The 18,436-nt window shown below is 34.9% G+C and overlaps 1 protein-coding gene across 1 annotated transcript in view; it reads right to left on the bottom strand.

Moving 5' to 3' along the window:
• Nucleotides 1-18,436, bottom strand: part of LOC134852436 (thioredoxin domain-containing protein 5-like) — a 61,086-nt gene that overhangs the window by 900 nt on the left and 41,750 nt on the right. Inside the window, exons 2-9 of the mRNA XM_063868549.1 lie at nt 13,839-14,168; nt 13,326-13,434; nt 8,409-8,536; nt 6,263-6,434; nt 5,355-5,660; nt 4,868-4,954; nt 2,987-3,192; nt 538-658 (exon numbers count right to left, since the gene is read on the bottom strand). Coding sequence (XP_063724619.1) covers nt 538-658; nt 2,987-3,192; nt 4,868-4,954; nt 5,355-5,660; nt 6,263-6,434; nt 8,409-8,536; nt 13,326-13,434; nt 13,839-14,146 — 1,437 coding nt within the window. The 5' untranslated portion in view covers nt 14,147-14,168. The remainder of the gene's footprint in view (nt 1-537; nt 659-2,986; nt 3,193-4,867; nt 4,955-5,354; nt 5,661-6,262; nt 6,435-8,408; nt 8,537-13,325; nt 13,435-13,838; nt 14,169-18,436) is intronic.

Genomic DNA, 18,436 nt, shown 5'->3' on the forward strand with positions numbered 1-18,436 from the left:
AAACAGACTAAATGGTTCAGATAAGCTCCAAAAGCATCTAATCAAAGACTGAGATGGTGCTTTCGAATCCATGATATAGCTATAGCAACACCAAGTAAAAATCTATATCTCTGAACATACCTCAAAAATACCTAGCCATGATGTTCAGGAGGGATCCAATCCCCCCCCCCCCCCCCCAAACAGACCAAGACCAAGCATAGCGTGTAAAATGCCTCTCCCTTAAACCCAAAAAACAGCTACGTGTTGAATGATCTATTCTGATTGGCTAAAAATTCGAGCTTATTATCCTTCCCGCTAGAGGGCTTTGGGCAGGAGGATGTTGACTTTGTCCTTCATAGTGACAAATTCATAGTTCACTTGAGGAAAATCGAGGCTACTCATTTCTCACTAACAATTCTCAATCCAGAAATCGATCATAAATGTGCATTGTGATTTTATTTCAGAGGCAACTAGATGTTAGCTGTGACTAGCAGAAAAGTTTGAATTTTTCTGAGATTAATTTGATCATTATGATGTTATCTGATGAACTAGCGCGACCTTTTGGTGCTTGCATAGCTTCTCGGCCACTCCACAGTCCACTTCGTAAAAGTCCACTCCTTTCATGAGTCTGTCTTTGAAGTCATGATACACGTCCCTGTCCTTCACGTGCTGGTCAATACTGCAACAAAAATTACTCTGAGTAATGATTAAACTAACACTAAAAAGTTTTCATAATAAAAAATAACAAGACTGCTCGTATCAGGGCGAAGCCCTGAATGTTCCGACTGCCTTTTAAGCTTTATGGAGCAGTAGTAACAAAAACAAATTAAACAAGACTGCTCGTATCAGGGCGAGGCCCTGAATGTTCCGACTGCCTTTTAATATTTATGGAGCAGTAATAACATCAAAAAATTAAATTAAATTAAGAAAATGAAATAAAAATTTCTAAATTTGAAATTTTTCATGAAAATCATCCCCCCACACGCCATTTAAAGAACAAAAGGATAGATTTCGCTCCTTGTAACAAATCAATTACGGCATATAATCTTCTTTCAACCAATTTGGAACGATTTCCAAGACGGATTAACTCTCCGCTTACGCGTTAATAGCGCGAAATATATCGCGCGTTAATTGACCCAAATTGGCCAAAATGGCAATCTTTAAACCCTCATAACTGTACGAAAAATGATCACAGGTGCAATATCTTTTCAAATTTAAGCTCAGGACAACAATAGCTTTCGAATGATGTAAAAAAATTCCGTCAAAAATGGCTAGTTAAAAAAAACTGAAGAAAAAAAACCCACCCCGAGCACAAATATTCCGTTACTTTCGTATCGAAAGTCGGAACAATAAAAAAAAATGAAAATTTTTTTTCTCCAAAATTTGAATTTTTTAATGAAATTATCCTCCCACACGCCATATAAATTAGAAAAGAATAGGTTTCGCTCCTTGTAACAAATCAACTATGGCAAATAAGCTTCTTTCAACCAATTTGGAACAATTTCTAAGACGGATTAAATCTCCGCTTACGCGTTTATAGCGCGAATTATATGGCGCGTTAATTGTCCCAAATTGGCCAAACTGGCAATCTTTAAACCCCCATAACTTTACGAAAAATGATCACAGTTGAAATATCTTTTCAAATTTAAGCTCAAGACAACAATACCTTTTGAAGGACAAAAAAATTTCGTCAAAATGTCTAGTTAAAAAGTCGAAATTTGTCTGAAAAAAAACCCACCCGAGCACAATATTCCGTTACTTCTTCGTCCCTCGAAAGTCGGAATAATAATAAATTTGTTTTCAAGCTATGCGCGCTACAAAAATGTATAAAACTATATTTTAACATTCAAAGAGCACCAGCTTAAGTGGACACTGAAGGATATCCAGCCTGCTTAAACTGCCGCAAACAACCTTTCAATTCTTGAGAAGCATATGTTTGTCACAATTTGTTTGAATCGTAAAAAATGTTCCTTCTGTTACTTTGAAATTCGTTGACTATCTGATCATTTTGAAGAAGCTAAGAAAATAGGATATAGAACTGCAATGCTCAAAGCAAAAAAAGTCAAAAAAAGCAAAAAAAGGGTCTCAGATATGAAGACATATCAGGCAGCATGATTCATCAAAACATGTCTAAGTTAAACACTCGTTAAATTTACAACCGATCAAACAACAAAATGTCTACCAAAAATATCTGTGAAAAGTTCCGAATCAACTATATTGTTGTCTCTTAACTTGTGCAAAAATATACTGAAAACTGATTCATTCAAGTCAATAAATTTCGATAAATTTCCGTGTCAAATTTAGCCAGAATATTTAAAAAATTACGCGTACGTACAGATAACCGCTTTTTTTGTTATTTTATACTCAATTTTTGCTTTGTTTCGAGACAGTTGAGTCGTGTCTCTTCTTTTAAAGAATTAAGTGCTCCAAAATTTTCAATGAAGTTGTTAACGGACTCACTGCAATGTTGATATCATCTGATTTTACTCAGAAATTTTAGAAATTCATATACATATAGCTCAAACAAGGAACAGATTTGTTCGTTTCATCTTATAGTTCTTACTTCCTCAAACTTTGGCCGCCTAAAAATTACTCACAGGAAAAAATTCTGCTGACGTTGTAGAACATTTAACACTGTTTTATTTGAAGTGCCATAAATCGAAGTCGCATACTGATAAAAGGCAATAAAATTCACGAAAAACTCAATTCACTTTACAGAAAGCAAAAAATTTCAGCGTAGGAACGATGGTACAATAGACAAAAAAAAACGAAATATTTTGTACGTCTGATATTCTTTTACTAATAAATTCAATTCTTGTAGATAATCATTGGATTTTTACGTTTTCAAAAAAAAAACAGTCGGAAAAGCAACTCTCTCTCTCGAAATTTATTGTTTAAATTGAATCAAGACAACTAAAAAAAACCTGCAGCTCATATCATTGACAAACGAAAGTCAAATTTTCTTCTACCCGATTATATTAAAACGGAAACAGGGCACGAGACTTACGATGCGTGATAGAAGATAGTGACGAAGGCATGTCTAATGTCCTTGCGCATTGTCTCAAATTGTTCTACCGATTCCAGAGTTCCCACCTGTCGAGCAGTCTCCTTGCCCTGTTTGGACCCCCTCTCAGGAAGTACAATTGCGGCTAATTTGTTCTCTACAAACTCGCGTAAGGCCTCGAATTCCCTGGCACCTGAGTAACTTCCGAGCTACAACATCATATGGGATCCAATAAATGAGTGTGCATAGTAGCAGATTTACAGGATAGTCCCCTTTGAGTCTACATTACCATATCCTTTTGAAACATGATCTAATGAAAAACTTTAAAATCTTACCTACATACATTGCAAATTACAGAAACCTATGTTTTACCAGACAATAAATATCATGGAATAATTTCTGAGCCGCACTAATTTACCGCCTACGCTACGGGTTTTAAGAGAAATCTGGTAAAAGATACGCATTAATTATCCAAAATTGATAATAAACAAACGCCTATAACTTACCGAAAAGTGATCATAGGTAAAATACATTTTTAATTCTGAGCTCAGCATATCGATACTCTTCGGATGTTATAAAAATCCCGACGAAACACAGCGAAACAAAAGTCGAAATTTAATCGAATAAAACCGCAAAGAGCTTAAATAATATTCTGTCACTTTCAGATATTGAAAACATAGCCAACAAACAGTTGGAAAAGCTTCAATGAACTCAGCTAAACAGAACAAAAAACAAATTCAAAAGTCAAAAAAAAAATCTGAAAATAGAACTATACCACATTTTGTTGATCAACACTTTTTTCATTAAGGTAGCTCAAGAGAAAACTGAATTAATGGGTATTTTTTTTATTCCACTGGAAAATCCTTTTAAAATTAAAATCGACATCCGAACCTTTGAGTACTTCGTTTTTTTAGCGAAACTTCCGCTTTCTTAATTGGAGAGCGTAATTGACTTTAAAATCTTTCTACCAAATGAAATTCAATTGAAGCAAAAAAACAAATAGTCGAATCGCAAAATTCAATTTTACCTTAATCAACAACTTTTTTCTTAGAAAAACTTTAAAAATCAATGCGACAAAGGCTAAGCTTCGCAAACACTAGCAAAACACAAAAAGCAGCTCTATGGTGCACTAAGAAAAAATAGAAATAGGACTCGAATTAGTAGAAACTAGCGCAGATCTCGAACAAATGGTGCTTCAAATAGATCGTTGAACAAAAAAAGAAGTTCTGAAAAGATGTCCCAACACAGCAATATTTAATGAAACCATGAAGATAAACTGATCGTCTATCTCGAAAACCAAATTTATTTGAGCAGACTAAATTAGAGGGCAGCGTTGTTAACCTTTATTGTACCCTGACAGCATTCCACCATAGGGTTGAGAATTTCAGTTTGTATTAGTTTTTTAATCTAAGTCTTTGTGAAGTATTAAAAAAATCACGAGAAACGCCAATATCGGAAGCAAAACAGATTTGAACAATAAAAGTTAGAGGCCAAATAGTTTTTTTACCCTGACAGTGCCCCTGAACAAACCTTGACAGAAACACATGGTTAGGGTTGAGAAATTCAAGATTGTTTAGTTTTTTATCTAAGTTTTTTTGGCAAAATTGAAAAAAAATTATCATAAAAATGGTCACATCTCGGAAACCAAAAGAATTTGAGCAGTCATATTTTGACGCAACAATTGCAACCCTTGAGTTTGCCCTGACAGGGTCCCACTATGAGGTTGAGAAATTCAATTTAACTGTGGATTATATGCTATATTGAAAGAGTTATTTGTAAAAGACAAAAAATAAACTCAAAAATGCCAGACCAAGGTTGGGAAAAAAGTGAACTCGTAATGTGACATTGGCATGCTTTTGTAATTTGAAAACAGCATAGGTTTACCTCTTTCCCTTGTCTGAAGTAGATCAAAGTCGGGAATCCTTTCACTTTGTATTTGGCACAGCTCTCCTTGTTGTTCGTACAGTCAATCTGAAGAACATACAAATCTTACAGATAAATATCCATATCATGTCATTTGTTTCTGTATGATTGAGAACCTATGTTCCTTTTTTTATCATAATCAGAAGTGGGATTCATTGTACTTCATTGTACTGTATTTGCACAACGAATTCATCGAAACTTAAAAAATTACTTTGTTAATAAACACTTTATCATTAAAATGATTGAAAGACACGATTTCAGGGGTTGATCAGATTAAGTGCCTGGCTTATTTAGTAGTAATACTCTTCGTGATTTATATTGTACGAGTAAATGAATTCAAATAAAAATCCGATATTCCAATTTGATCATGATGGCTTTCCCCATTAGAACAGTTGATACACACAAAGCTGCAATCTCAATTTCGCTCTCTCTACTCATCTTCACTTACTCGACTTATTCTGATTGACAAATAACTCTGGTAACTCTCGGCCAGTTTTTCCCATGTCGGCATCAGCTTCTTGCAATGCCCACACCAAGGCGCGTAGAACATGACGAAGGCGTCGTTGTGACTGATATGGTGGGCGAACTGACAGTCCACTAGCTCCCACATTCCCTTCTCATTGGGTTTGGACTTGCTACACTTCTTCTTTGATTCCTCGACCTGATCCCCAGTCGAAATTTCTGTTCCGTTCACGCGGTTGTTTAGGAAGTTTGTCAGAGAAGTAACGTCTCGGCCTCCTGTATATTTTTCAACCTAAGACCATGGACTTATTTGAAGAAAGTGAAAAGAAATCAATTAGAAGGTCAACAAAGCGCACTGTTTATCCGAAATATTGCAATGGCTGGTAACTAAAAACATAGTCAAGTTTTTGTTGCTTTGTTAGAAAACATTTCGAACCACAGACGCAGCAGAAATGATGTTTGAAAGGCACGATATTTCAAAAGGTTATTCTTTTTGAACCAAAATTTAGGAGCTCACTATTCGATGCTCAATGGACAGTCTTCTGAGAAAGACGTAGCTCCGCCATAGAAATAAATATAAAACACAACAACGAAAGTACATTTTTTGAGCGGAATAAGCAGGGAAAGGTATGCCTAGAAGACAGCTTTTTAGGTCCACCGAATATAAATTATCTTCCTTCGGAAATTTTGAAGCTGTTTGGCATCATAGTACCTTCCTATATTTTACTACCATACTCCAAATGAATAGAACGATAGAGTTAACCTTCAGTTTTTGAGAAATGCAACCAAGGCTGAGATGATTTAATTAAAAAATTCAGTTATAACCACGCCGGCAAAGTAGAATCGATAACAACTGTTTCCACATGTGAGAAAAAGATTCTAACGACTGCTCACCTCTTTTCCGTCCTTGATGTACTTGACAGTTGGGAATCCGTGGACGTCAAATTTGCCACACACTGACTTGTACTTGGTGCAATCCAACTTCACAATGTTCACATTGTCGACTGAGGCCAAGTTAGCAGCCAACTCTGCCCAAGCAGGCGCCATACGCTTACAGTGGCCACACCTGAGCGAAAACAACTTCATAATTATCATCAATAATTAGAAAAGAAAAGATTGCAAACTGACTGTTGGGGGGAAGCAGATCAATGTTTATTGAATCGAAAATGTATTGCAGGCTAGCGAATAGAAAATGAGAACTGTAAAAATTTCAGATCAATCGTACAATTACCCCCCCCCCCCCCCAATCGATTTAGGGGGGGGGGGGGGGGGGGGGGGGGATGAGAAAATATGGATTTTTCAAAAGCTAACATGAAGTATAGTCTAAATGCCTTTAAATTAAACGTATTACTTAGTAAAACTGAACTAAAAAAAATTATTTGTGTAATTAACAGCAAACATATGCAATCCCGCATAAAAAAATGTAATAACCAATTATATTTGCTCGTTTGTATGAAATGCATATTTCATAAAGAATTATTTTTCAGAATTAATACATGCTGGGGGAGGGCAATCTACGTAGGTCACTTAGGGTGGAGATTGTACGGTTGATCCAAAGTTCCATGCAAAAAAAACTGTCTAGGAACACAACCACCAGCATTAAACAAGCTTTTATTATTTACCGAACAAACATTTAGCTGACAAAACGTGGGTACACGCCAATTGAGCCGATAAAAAACAGCCACAACCCACCGAAATTATTTTAATAAAACTTATCAATCTTTGCCCTTCAAATAACTTAAAATAAATTGAGTCAGAAAAAAATTAAGGGCCGAAATAGTTTAGGCTGGATAAAACTTTTAAGCGAAAAGAAAAACAGAAGTGCAATTTTTACTGGAAAACAGATTTGTCAGAAAGTTGTTACCAGGAAACAAAGTCTAGTTCCTTTCTTTCGCAAATTGTACTTAATTCATTCAGTTAGTGCAAAAAGATGAAAGCATGATTGAAAGTAAAATTGTAGAAAGTAGTAAGAAACCTCGAATTACTAAAAACTCGAAAGCATAATATATCGCGGACGCATAATATATCGCGAACACTGGCCACCATTAAAGCAGAGAACAGATGCTATGAAATTTCCAATGCTACAGATTGTGATTATAGCAAAAAGGCCACCAGATAAGTGGAAACTTCTATTGAACACTTTTATATGCGAGTTAGGTAAAAAAAGAAGATTCGTCCTAAAAAACTACGCTCGCAAGTGTAAACACATATACAAAGATGCGTTTCGCAAGCAACAGCGATGAAATGGCAAAAGGTAGCTATTAAAAAGTTTCAAAAAAGAGACAAAAGAAAAGAATAAAAAAAACTCTTGCTTGGAGCCTCCGACCAGGTTCGGGAGATAATGAGACTTACTGCTATCTAGATGCTATAAAAAGTAAAGTCTATGCAGCAATGTTATCAAATGAATTAAAACTATTGCTACATGTCGGAATTGAATCCCCCACCTTAGACTAGGTGCAAACGATTTGCATTGAAACAAGATGATCACCAAGAGAGCCCCTTTTACTTGCAAGTTCGGTTGGAAAAAATTAGAACTCGCTATAAGACGCTACACTCGTTAACTCGCATGTGTAATTAGTATGGAAACAAATATCTATTCCAGCCGTAGTCAAGACAACACTTAGGTTGACGACAATTGAGCCGAAAAAACTTTCCAAGCTTTACGCCCCACCAAAAAATAGCTTTTTCAGACGGTAAATTATGAGTCAAGCCAGTTAAAAAATCAGTATCTACCAACAGAAAAAACCACCTCGAGCACAAACATTCTAACAACTTCTCAAAAAAGTCAATTTCGATTGGCTGAACTTATAGAAAAAACGATTTCAAGTTCGGGTATAATGTTATATCTTTGATATTATACCATTACAGGAACTTCAATTGTTTCTGATCGAGATTTTTTGCCGGTAATGATGATAACTTGGCGCTAATAGTCACTCTCTACGAATCGGCTTTTTTCCAATATATTTTAATCCGTCGCTTTCAACGAGTTGTCGCCTTTCCCCAATTAGAAATTCCTGAATTTTGACTAATATAAAATTACCATGGAGCGTAGAACTTGACCAAACTGTGGCCAGTCTTCACGCCCTCTTCGAAGTTACAATCCTGCAGCTCTAGAAGTCCGTTATCACCAGATGGCACACTACACGGCTCCACTGTCGGTTCCGGCTCCTAAAACACTCAGCACAATTGTCTCCAAACTCGAAAAAAAAATTTTTTCCAAGGAACCGCTAAACGAAGCTTCTAAAAGTAGTTTTGGTTCTTAAAATCAAGTTTTTTTTAGCCTAAATGGTTCCGGCTTCTAAAACACTCAGCACAATAAATTAACTGAACGACACTGAAAAACAAATTGGCCAACTATTAGAAAAAACTATTGTTTCACTGATTTTAAATGCGGATCTAACTTTTTGCATTTCCTCATGTGAAAAACTAGGAAGAACAAAAAGTTTATTTCTCTAAATACATTTACTTCATTTCCAATAATTTCTATTCGGTTCGTTCAACAACAACTCGTTCAATTTCCGTTCACGATAAGTCTTAGTTTTTGCCAATATCACATCCTCGAGCTCGGCTGTAAACTCGAATAGCTTCATGTAGACATTTTTCTGACTGCCCTGAAAGATAGTTTTCAGTTTCTGGATTTTTCCATCCGACAAAGCGCAATTCAGACCCAACTCGTAGCTGAATTCAACAATGAAATGCCCCGGAAGCTCGCTAGGAATGAATTATTTGTTCGCGCATTGGTCGCATTTTATCCCTTACCGGTAATGATGTTTTCATAACACCTTTCGAATTTATAAATATCATCAATTCACAAAAACCCATTTTATTTACCTAAAAATACACGCCGTTTTTTTTGCTGCGTTATATTTGCAATCGATTAAAAGTCATTAAAAGTCAGTTGCCAAGAAAATTGGTCCAATTTCACTGTAGTTTATAAGATCATACAAAGCTTTTAGAAACTTCAGATTTCTCAGGGAAGCGACCAATACTCATGAAATAGCAGAACACTACTATCATTTTGGCTCTCTTTCTCTCGCGTTGAAAAGGAATCCCAGTGTAAATAGAGTATTTGGAGACATTCAGTACAGTCCCAAACTTCTCGAAGTGGTCAACGATAGCATCGCAGCTCAGGAGATTTCCATCTGTCCTATAAAGCAATAGTACTTTGTTTTTTTTTAAATAGACGGCAGACTTATGTTAGGAAATCCATGCGAAGTTTTCTTCTTTAATTCGTGTTTCATAGGCAATTGTTATAATGAGAAGCGAATAGAAAAACTTCAACGCCAGCGGATCCAAGATACAACTCTTGAATTTTCAAGAAATCCCCATTTCTCGTTGAAATCGCTGGACCAAATTGCAGAAAGCTATAATTACATAGGCGTCGTTTTGATCAGGAGTTTGTGATCCCGTGACGTTGCGGGAGTCTCCAGTTGACGTTCAGGTTCCACAGATGCTTCAAACTGGAATTGAGCTGTCAACACTGAACTCCGAGGTGCATCCAACAGCATCTGAGGAGCGGTAGAAGTCATCATGGACTCTGTTGGACAACGAGGAGTCATGGCTTCCAATGGCGTTTCAAATTGAAACTGAGGAGCTGCGATCGCAACCTTTTCCCGAGTTTTTTCTTTAGAGCTGTCTTCAACTGCCTTAAAGGAAGGCGATAAATTGTCGTCGCTTCCTTCACTTTCTTCATCCGAGTTTAATTGGTTTCTTCTCGAGAACCGGCTAAAAACTGCTGCATCAGTTGAGATTGAACTTTGCTGACCGCTTAGTAGTTTCGGCAAGGAAGTAAGATACCGCTCTTCCTCCGCAACTTTCAGCTCTATTTTCGGCTGTTTTCTTGGGATCTTGAAATCTCCCCTCAGTCGATTTTCACTCGAAGTAGTTTCGTAAGACATTGTCAAACAGTAATTTTGGATGATTAATTGCAGTCAAGAAAAAGCAGCGAAGCTGTGCTGTCTTTTCGAAAGAAAAATTTAGTTGAAGGTCGAGGAAAAAAGAGCTTTTTCATCGTCTATAGTTTTTAACAAACTTATTGGACGTCTTAAATTTCTGAAATAATTCTGGCCTTGAGACAGTTAAATTGAGTTGAAAATACAACCCAATTTTCAAAATTGCGTTTGAAATGTCACAAGAACAAACCAAAAATATTGCGCTTTTTCAGAGGTCAGTTTTTTTAATATAACTTCAAGCCTTTAATTTCAAAAATTTTCATTCAGCAGCAATCTCACATACAATTTTTCAAAAGTACAAGAACACAAAAAACGCCAACAAAAAGGCAATTGCGAAACTTCGAAGAACTATTGCTCATAAGTTTAAGCTTGAAGGTCAGAATTGTTTCGAAAGTTTAAGACGTTGTCCGACAAATTTGTTGAAAGCTATATTAAATTATGCCAAAATGATGGCAGTATAGTTTAGTATAACACGCAGCAAAAAGTTGGAACAAACAAATACAATTTAAAAGACCAATCTGCCAATTTTGAGCAACGTTTGCATGCAAATTTAAATTTTTTTCTTGACTTAGGCTTTCTATGCAAAATTTGACTCAAATAGGTCTTTTGCTCTTTTTAATTAGTTTTGTCTGTTGCAACGTTTTGCAACTCTCTATTATAATTAGTAGCAAAAAGTTCGGACAGACAGAAATAATTAAAATGAGCAATCAGTGCTTTTTGACGCTTTTTTGCATGCAAAATCTGAAGCCGGACAACTTTGAACTTTTTGTCAGACCAAATTCGAAAAGCAAGATCGTCGATTATCCGAGTTTTTATTTCCGCTGATGTCTAGGCAATTGCTCTTTTTAATTAATTCTGTCTGTCCGAACTTTTTGCAATTCTCTATAACGGACAGCGTCTTAAATATTTGAAATAATTCCGACCTTGAGACAATGAAAGGGCGTTGTATTTTAATTTGTAGCAGAAAAAAAGTCGCAGATAGAAGAAATTAATTAAAAAGAGTAGTTGACCTATTTTGAAAAAAATTTGCATGCTAATGCTCTTTTTAATTTTTTCTGTGTGATCAAACTTTTTGCACCTCCCTAAATCTCAATGTGGTCTGAAACATCAAAAATGCATGCAAAATGAAAATATTGCACGTTTTAGTCATCTCTGTTAAAATGGACAGACTGCTCTTTTTATTCATCTCTGTTTGTCTGAGCATTTTGCAACTCTCTAGGGTATTCGAATTGTCAAAAGATCAATGCAACAGGATAACGCTTTGTCGGATACGTCCATTTTTTGCCTAATTTCAAGACAACAAATAAAAAAAATCTATTCAACAATGACCTGCGGTCAGAGACGAAAAGAATAACACAATTCCTCAAAGAGCTATTTTAACTTAGTTTAAGCTTGAATGTCAAGTTTTTCAAAACTTTCAAACGTTGTCCAATAAATTTGTCAAAAACTATATCTTTTCGGCAGTCAACGAATCAGAACGGTTGACTAAATAAGGACTGCTCAATTTGACAATGGAAAAGAGTTCTCAACCCTTTAAAATATTCAAAATCTCATCAAACAAAATCTTACAAACAGAGCAACTGAACTCCAAAGCCTGCGCGAACTTCTGGTTTCAGGTCGAAATCCCATGGGAAATTTCAACATAAAACTCTTAAAACACCTCAAACACAATCCTGAATTAAAGAAACATATCAATTTTTCAATCAAATGGCACAAATTAAATTTACTAAGCCGAAACAATATTCAGCCGCAACCAATAAAACAAAAAAAAAGAAAACAAGGATATCCGGTTGCTGCACAAATAGCATATTATGTTCCGACCCTCATTCATAAACTACAAAAATAGATTGTTTCTTTTTTCTTCAATTAGTGTCGTTTGTCGTGCGTGGTGAGAGAACTACACAAATGCGTAGAACGTTAGTAACTCAGGCAAAATCTATAACAATTGTCTCCAAAAAATGAACAAATTTTTCCATTTTTTGCAGAAAACTTTTTTGAAAACCTTTTTTTGCCAAGGAACCGCTAAGTGAAGGTTCCAAAACTAGTCTTTGTTTGTGAAGTCATGTTTTATTAGCCTAAATGATCAATTTTATTTTAACAAACGTTCGAAATTCAGCTCGCTCGAAAGAGGACAAAATTTCAAAAACTCAAACAGAGGTTTAATACTCTAAAATTTCAACACAGGGATAATTTGTTGACATTTATATGTTTCGAATCTGGACTGAAAAAGCTTTAATAAGATATATCACACGAATTATTATTGGTAATTAATTTTGCATGGAAAACTAAAAAATATGAAGAAAAAACTAAACTACACAAGAATACAAAGTTTCTCTCCATTTTCAAAGGTCGAACAAAATCTTATGCAAAAAAAACAAGTTAGTAAATTGACCAAGTAACAGGACATCTGCGTATTATAGTAATTTAGTAAATAGTAAAAATTTTCATGCTTTAAAAATTAAGACAAAATTAGCATACAAACAAAACTCGAATTCAGATCTTTGGGTGCAAAGAAATCCTCGCTCCCTATAGACCAAGCCTTGGAAGCTGTTCAAGTTCAATAATAAATCAATTCAATGGTATGATGGAAAGTTGTTTGATTACAAGACACCTGCTCTCGAGAGTGTTATTAACCTTAAATTAGTACTTGAAAGCAATTAAGATGTTTAAGTTGGCCGATAGAGCCATGAATTTGGCAGCAATTGATTTAAAAAATAAATTCCTTTCTCATTAAACTAACCACATTAACACAAAGGCAAATTCAAATGAGTTGCCGTGCAACAAAAAATGTTTTATTCTCCTGAAATATGTTCTCGAATTTTTTTTTCTGTGCCAGAGCACAATCGAAAGAACATAACCAAACTGAAAAGCTCTTTAAATTCAAAATCGTTTACCTTTCAAATCTGATCTAAAATTAGAGAAAAAATGGTTGCCTTCTTATTATAGACGTAGTTTGCTTCACTACGACACCATAAAAATCAGAAATGGCTCAGTATAAAACTAACCACAGATTCTGGGTTCAAAGTTGCTTTGATGAACTTCTCAAACGCTTCAATTTCGCGGCCGCCAGTATACTTGGTCCCGTCAAGAATGCCTTTCTTGTACATCTTCAGCCTAAAATAATGAACATGATAAAATTATAAGCAAATTCACTTAGGTGGTATATAAACCAGCTGAAGTATTTATTAACCAGCTGCCATATAAGCCAGCCGATATACGGAGCTGTCACATAATAATGAAGTTAAAGTTGTAACAGCTCCGAAAAATATGCAAATTTTCACTAAAATGACGTAACTTTGGCTGGTTTATTCACACTCGTTCACTTACCATCAAAACAGTTTCAACAAAACTGTATATCGGTTTATTTTAGTCGGCTTAAAATGCTGAATGATAACAGGAAAGTTTTTTTCAATCGAAAAAACCGAAATAAAATTATCGAGGATGCTATCTTATTAAAACGCAGATTAATGAACATTAAAAAAAATGTTTTTGAAGAAATTAAGACTTAAGTTACTTACGTTGGATATCCCGACACGCCATGCTTCTTACACGTGTATGATTCAACGGTGCAATCAACGGCTGCAATCTTTGTCTCCGAAGTTTCAGAGTTCATCTTCCCACAGAACTCATTCCACTTGGGTTTCAACCTTTTGCAGTGGCCACACCATGGAGCATAGAACATCACAAAGTAGTTTGCACTTTTAACCGATTCCTCGAAGTTGGCTTCATCCAGAACTTCACAATTTGCTATATCTTCAGATTGCGCATCGTTGAATCCAAAGCATAGTAACAAAAGCAACGCAAATCCAGCAACAAACCGACTCATTGTCTCACAGTAGCAAAGAACTGAAAAAATCCAGTGACATTAAATTGTGATAGCACTTGCTACTCGCAACTGTAACTATGTCTACATTTTGTGTTAAGTACAATGCGCATAGTGGTATTAGCTGATTTTTTTGTTGACAATGATTCATCAAAATATGATCAAATTGAAGTGAAATACGAAAACTGATTGAATTTCGATGGTTTTTAAATAATTTACACTATTGCTGATCTCTTGTATCTTTTTGACTATCTCTTTGCAAAAGGGGGGATATTTTTTATTAGGCGCAAAATTAACATATTTTTAGCCATTGAATTAGTCCCTTACAGGGGTGGCAATTCGTTACTAGGTAACAAAGGGGGCGACAGTTAAAGAGATCCGGTATCTTTTACACTTTACGGATATATACAAACTGTTCGGAAAAGAAGACGACATCTGTTAAGACGACAATGTTTTGGATGGAAGTTTCCAATTGTATTTCTCAAAGACATAAACCGCTATAAATTCGAACAGTTCATTTCAAATGCTGTAAACCTCATTTGTCGTCTCAGTATGGATAGCTAAGAAACAAAAATTGTGGATGGAAATTGTCAATTGCCCAGTTGACAACCGTAATTTATCTCAAGGAAAAACTCAGCTAATCGAAAACACATTTATTAAACAACAAAAAACTAAAAACATCAGAAAAACTTGAACTAAAAATGAGCCCACCATAACAGACATCAATAAAATAATAAGCAGATTAAAACTTCGCAATGCCTATTTAGAAGAATAAACTATAAAAAAGACTTCTCAGCGTTGAATAGTCAATTTGGTCCCACAAGTCCTGTTTCTATTAGAAACATAAAAACTGTACAATTAAGCCGGGAAATATTTCATAACCAGGACAAATTAGCAGACAGAAATTGAGACGAAAACCGCTGTCTAAAAAAGTTTTGAGACAGAGGCGAAGCTGAGCTTCGCATCACTTGCAATACAACAAGCATATGATTAAACAAGCATGACGCCGAAGTAGCAAGGAAGACTTCGAGCGAGCAAAAAATTAAAACGAAAGAAGAAGTTTTTTCATGATTAAATGCATTTAAGTTTTTTTCAATAGGACCTTAAAAGGTTGATATTAAGCATTCAAAAATATATAGCCAGACTTATATATCTATAAAACAAAACAGAAAATTTGTAGGAAAAAATAGCCGAGAGAAAACTACAACCGACAGCCAATAAGCTGAAAAACAACAGAAATTTACTGCTTATAATGTATAACTAGCGCGTCAATCGAACCTCCGGTGCTACAAAACCAAGTCTTCAGAAAACAGACAAACCACAATTCTAAAAAAATATTAGGATTTGAAAAAAAAAATAAAAAAACGCAATTTCTCGAAAATCAAAAAGATTTGAGCAGTCATACATGGACGCCAGATTTGCAAGCCCTGAATTTACCCTGACAGCACCCCACAATAGGGTTGAGAAATTCAAGTTCGGTTAGTTTTTTAGTACCTAGTTTTTTTTATATCTGAATTTTTTTGAAAAAAAATTATGAAAAAATCAGAAAAAAACGCCATATCTCGATAAAACCAAAAAGATTTGAGCAGTCATACATGGACGCCAGATTTGCAAGCCCTGAATTTACCCTGACAGCACCCCACAATAGGGTTCAGGAATTCAAGTTCGGTTAGTTTTTTAGTATCTAGTTTTTTTTATATCTGAAATTTTTTGAAAAAAAATTATGAAAAAATCAGAAAAAAACGCCATATCTCGATAAAACCAAAAGGATTTGAGCAGTCATACTTGTACTCCAGATTTGCAATCTCTGATTGTACCCTGACAGCACTCCACTATAGGGTTCAGGAATTCAAGTTCGGTTAGTTTTTTAGTATCTAGTTTTTTTTATATCTGAAATTTTTTGAAAAAAAATTATGAAAAAATCAGAAAAAAACGCCATATCTCGATAAAACCAAAAGGATTTGAGCAGTCATACATGGACGCCAGATTTGCAAGCCCTGAATTTACCCTGACAGCACCCCACAATAGGGTTCAGGAATTCAAGTTCGGTTAGTTTTTTAGTATCTAGTTTTTTTTATATCTGAAATTTTTTGAAAAAAAATTATGAAAAAATCAGAAAAAAACGCCATATCTCGATAAAACCAAAAAGATTTGAGCAGTCATACATGGACGCCAGATTTGCAAGCCCTGAATTTACCCTGACAGCACCCCACAATAGGGTTCAGGAATTCAAGTTCGGTTAGTTTTTTAGTATCTAGTTTTTTTTATATCTGAAATTTTTTGAAAAAAAATTATGAAAAAATCAGAAAAAAACGCCATATCTCGATAAAACCAAAAGGATTTGAGCAGTCATACTTGTACTCCAGATTTGCAATCTCTGATTGTACCCTGACAGCACTCCACTATAGTGTTGAGAAAGTGAAGTTCGGTTAATTTTTTTTTACATCTAAGTTTTTTTGAAAAAAAAAAAAAATGAAAAAATCATAAAAAACGCACTTTCTCGAAAACCATAAGGATTTGAGCCTTCAGTTATACTTGGACGCCAGATTTGCAACCCCTGAATGTACCCTGACAGCACCCCACTATAGGGTGGCGAAATTCAAGTTCGGTTTTTTTTAATATCTAAGTTTTTTGGAAAAAAAACTAAAAAATCACAAAAAACGCAATTACTCGAAAACCAAAAGAACTTGAGTAGTCACAATTGAACGCCAGATTTTCAACTCCTGATTATACCTTGACAGCACTCCACTATAGAGTTGAAAAATTCAAGTTCGGTTAGTTTTTTTGTATCTAAGTTTTTTTTACATCTGAATTTTTTTGAAAAAAAATTATGAAAAAATCAGAAAAAAACGCCATATCTCGATAAAACCAAAAGGATTTGAGCAGTCATACTTGGACTCCAGATTTGCAACCTCTGATTGTACCCTGACAGCACTCCACTATAGTGTTGAGAAAGTGAATTTCGGTCAATTTTTTTTACATCTAAGTTTTTTTGAAAAAAAAAAAAAAATGAAAAAATCATAAAAAACGCAGTTTCTCGAAAACCATAAGGATTTGAGCCTTCAGTTATACTTGGACGCCAGATTTGCAACCCCTGAATGTACCCTGATAGCACCCCACTATAGAGTGGCGAAATTCAAGTTCGGTTTTTTTTAATATCTAAGTTTTTTGGAAAAAAAACTAAAAAATCACAAAAAACGCAATTACTCGAAAACCAAAAGAACTTGAGTAGTCACAATTGAACGCCAGATTTTCAACTCCTGATTATACCCTGACAGCACTCCACTATAGAGTTGAGAAATTCAAGTTCGGTTAGTTTTTTTGTATCTAAGTTTTTTTACATCTGAATTTTTTTGAAAAAAAATTATGAAAAAATCAGAAAAAAACGCCATATCTCGATAAAACCAAAAGGATTTGAGCAGTCATACTTGGACTCCAGATTTGCAACCTCTGATTGTACCCTGACAGCACTCCACTATAGTGTTGAGAAAGTGAATTTCGGTCAATTTTTTTTACATCTAAGTTTTTTTGAAAAAAAAATGAAAAAATCACAAAAAACGAAATTTCTCGAAAACCAAAAGAACTTGAGCAGTCACAATTGAACGCCAGATTTGCAACTCCTGAATATACCCTGACAGCACCCCACTATAGGGTTGAGAAATTCAAGTTCGGTTAGTTTTTTTGTATCTAAGTTTTTTTTATATCTGAATTTTTTTGAAAAAAAATTATGAAAAAATCAGAAAAAAACGCCATATCTCGAAAACCAAAAGAATTTGAGCAGTCATACTTGGATTCCAGATTTGCAACCTCTGATTGTACCCTGACAGCATTCCACTATAGTGTTGAGAAAGTGAAGTTCAGTTATTTTTTTTATATCTATGATTTTTGAAAAAAAAATCATAAAAACACATTTTCTCGAGAACCAAAAGGATTTGAGCAGTCAAACTTAGACTCTAGATTTGCAACCCCTGAACGTTACCTGACAGCACCCCATGATAGAGTTGAGAAATTGAAGTTCGTTCATTTTTCTTATATCTGTTTTTTGATCAAAAAAATGAAATCATAGAATACGCATTTGCAACCCCTGATTGTACTCTGACATCACCCCACTATAAGGTTGAGAAAGTGAAGTTCAGTTAAATTTTTTTTATATCTAAGAATTTGAAAAAAATAATTGAAAAAAATCATAAAAACACATTTTCTCGAGAACCAAAAGTATTTGAGCAGTCAAACTTGGACTCTAGATTTGCAACCCCTGAATGTACCCTGACAGCACCCCTTGATAGAGTTGAG

The sequence above is a fragment of the Symsagittifera roscoffensis genome, chromosome 1 (assembly GCF_963678635.1).
Source record: "Symsagittifera roscoffensis chromosome 1, txSymRosc1.1, whole genome shotgun sequence".
NCBI classification, from domain to species: domain Eukaryota; kingdom Metazoa; phylum Xenacoelomorpha; order Acoela; family Convolutidae; genus Symsagittifera; species Symsagittifera roscoffensis.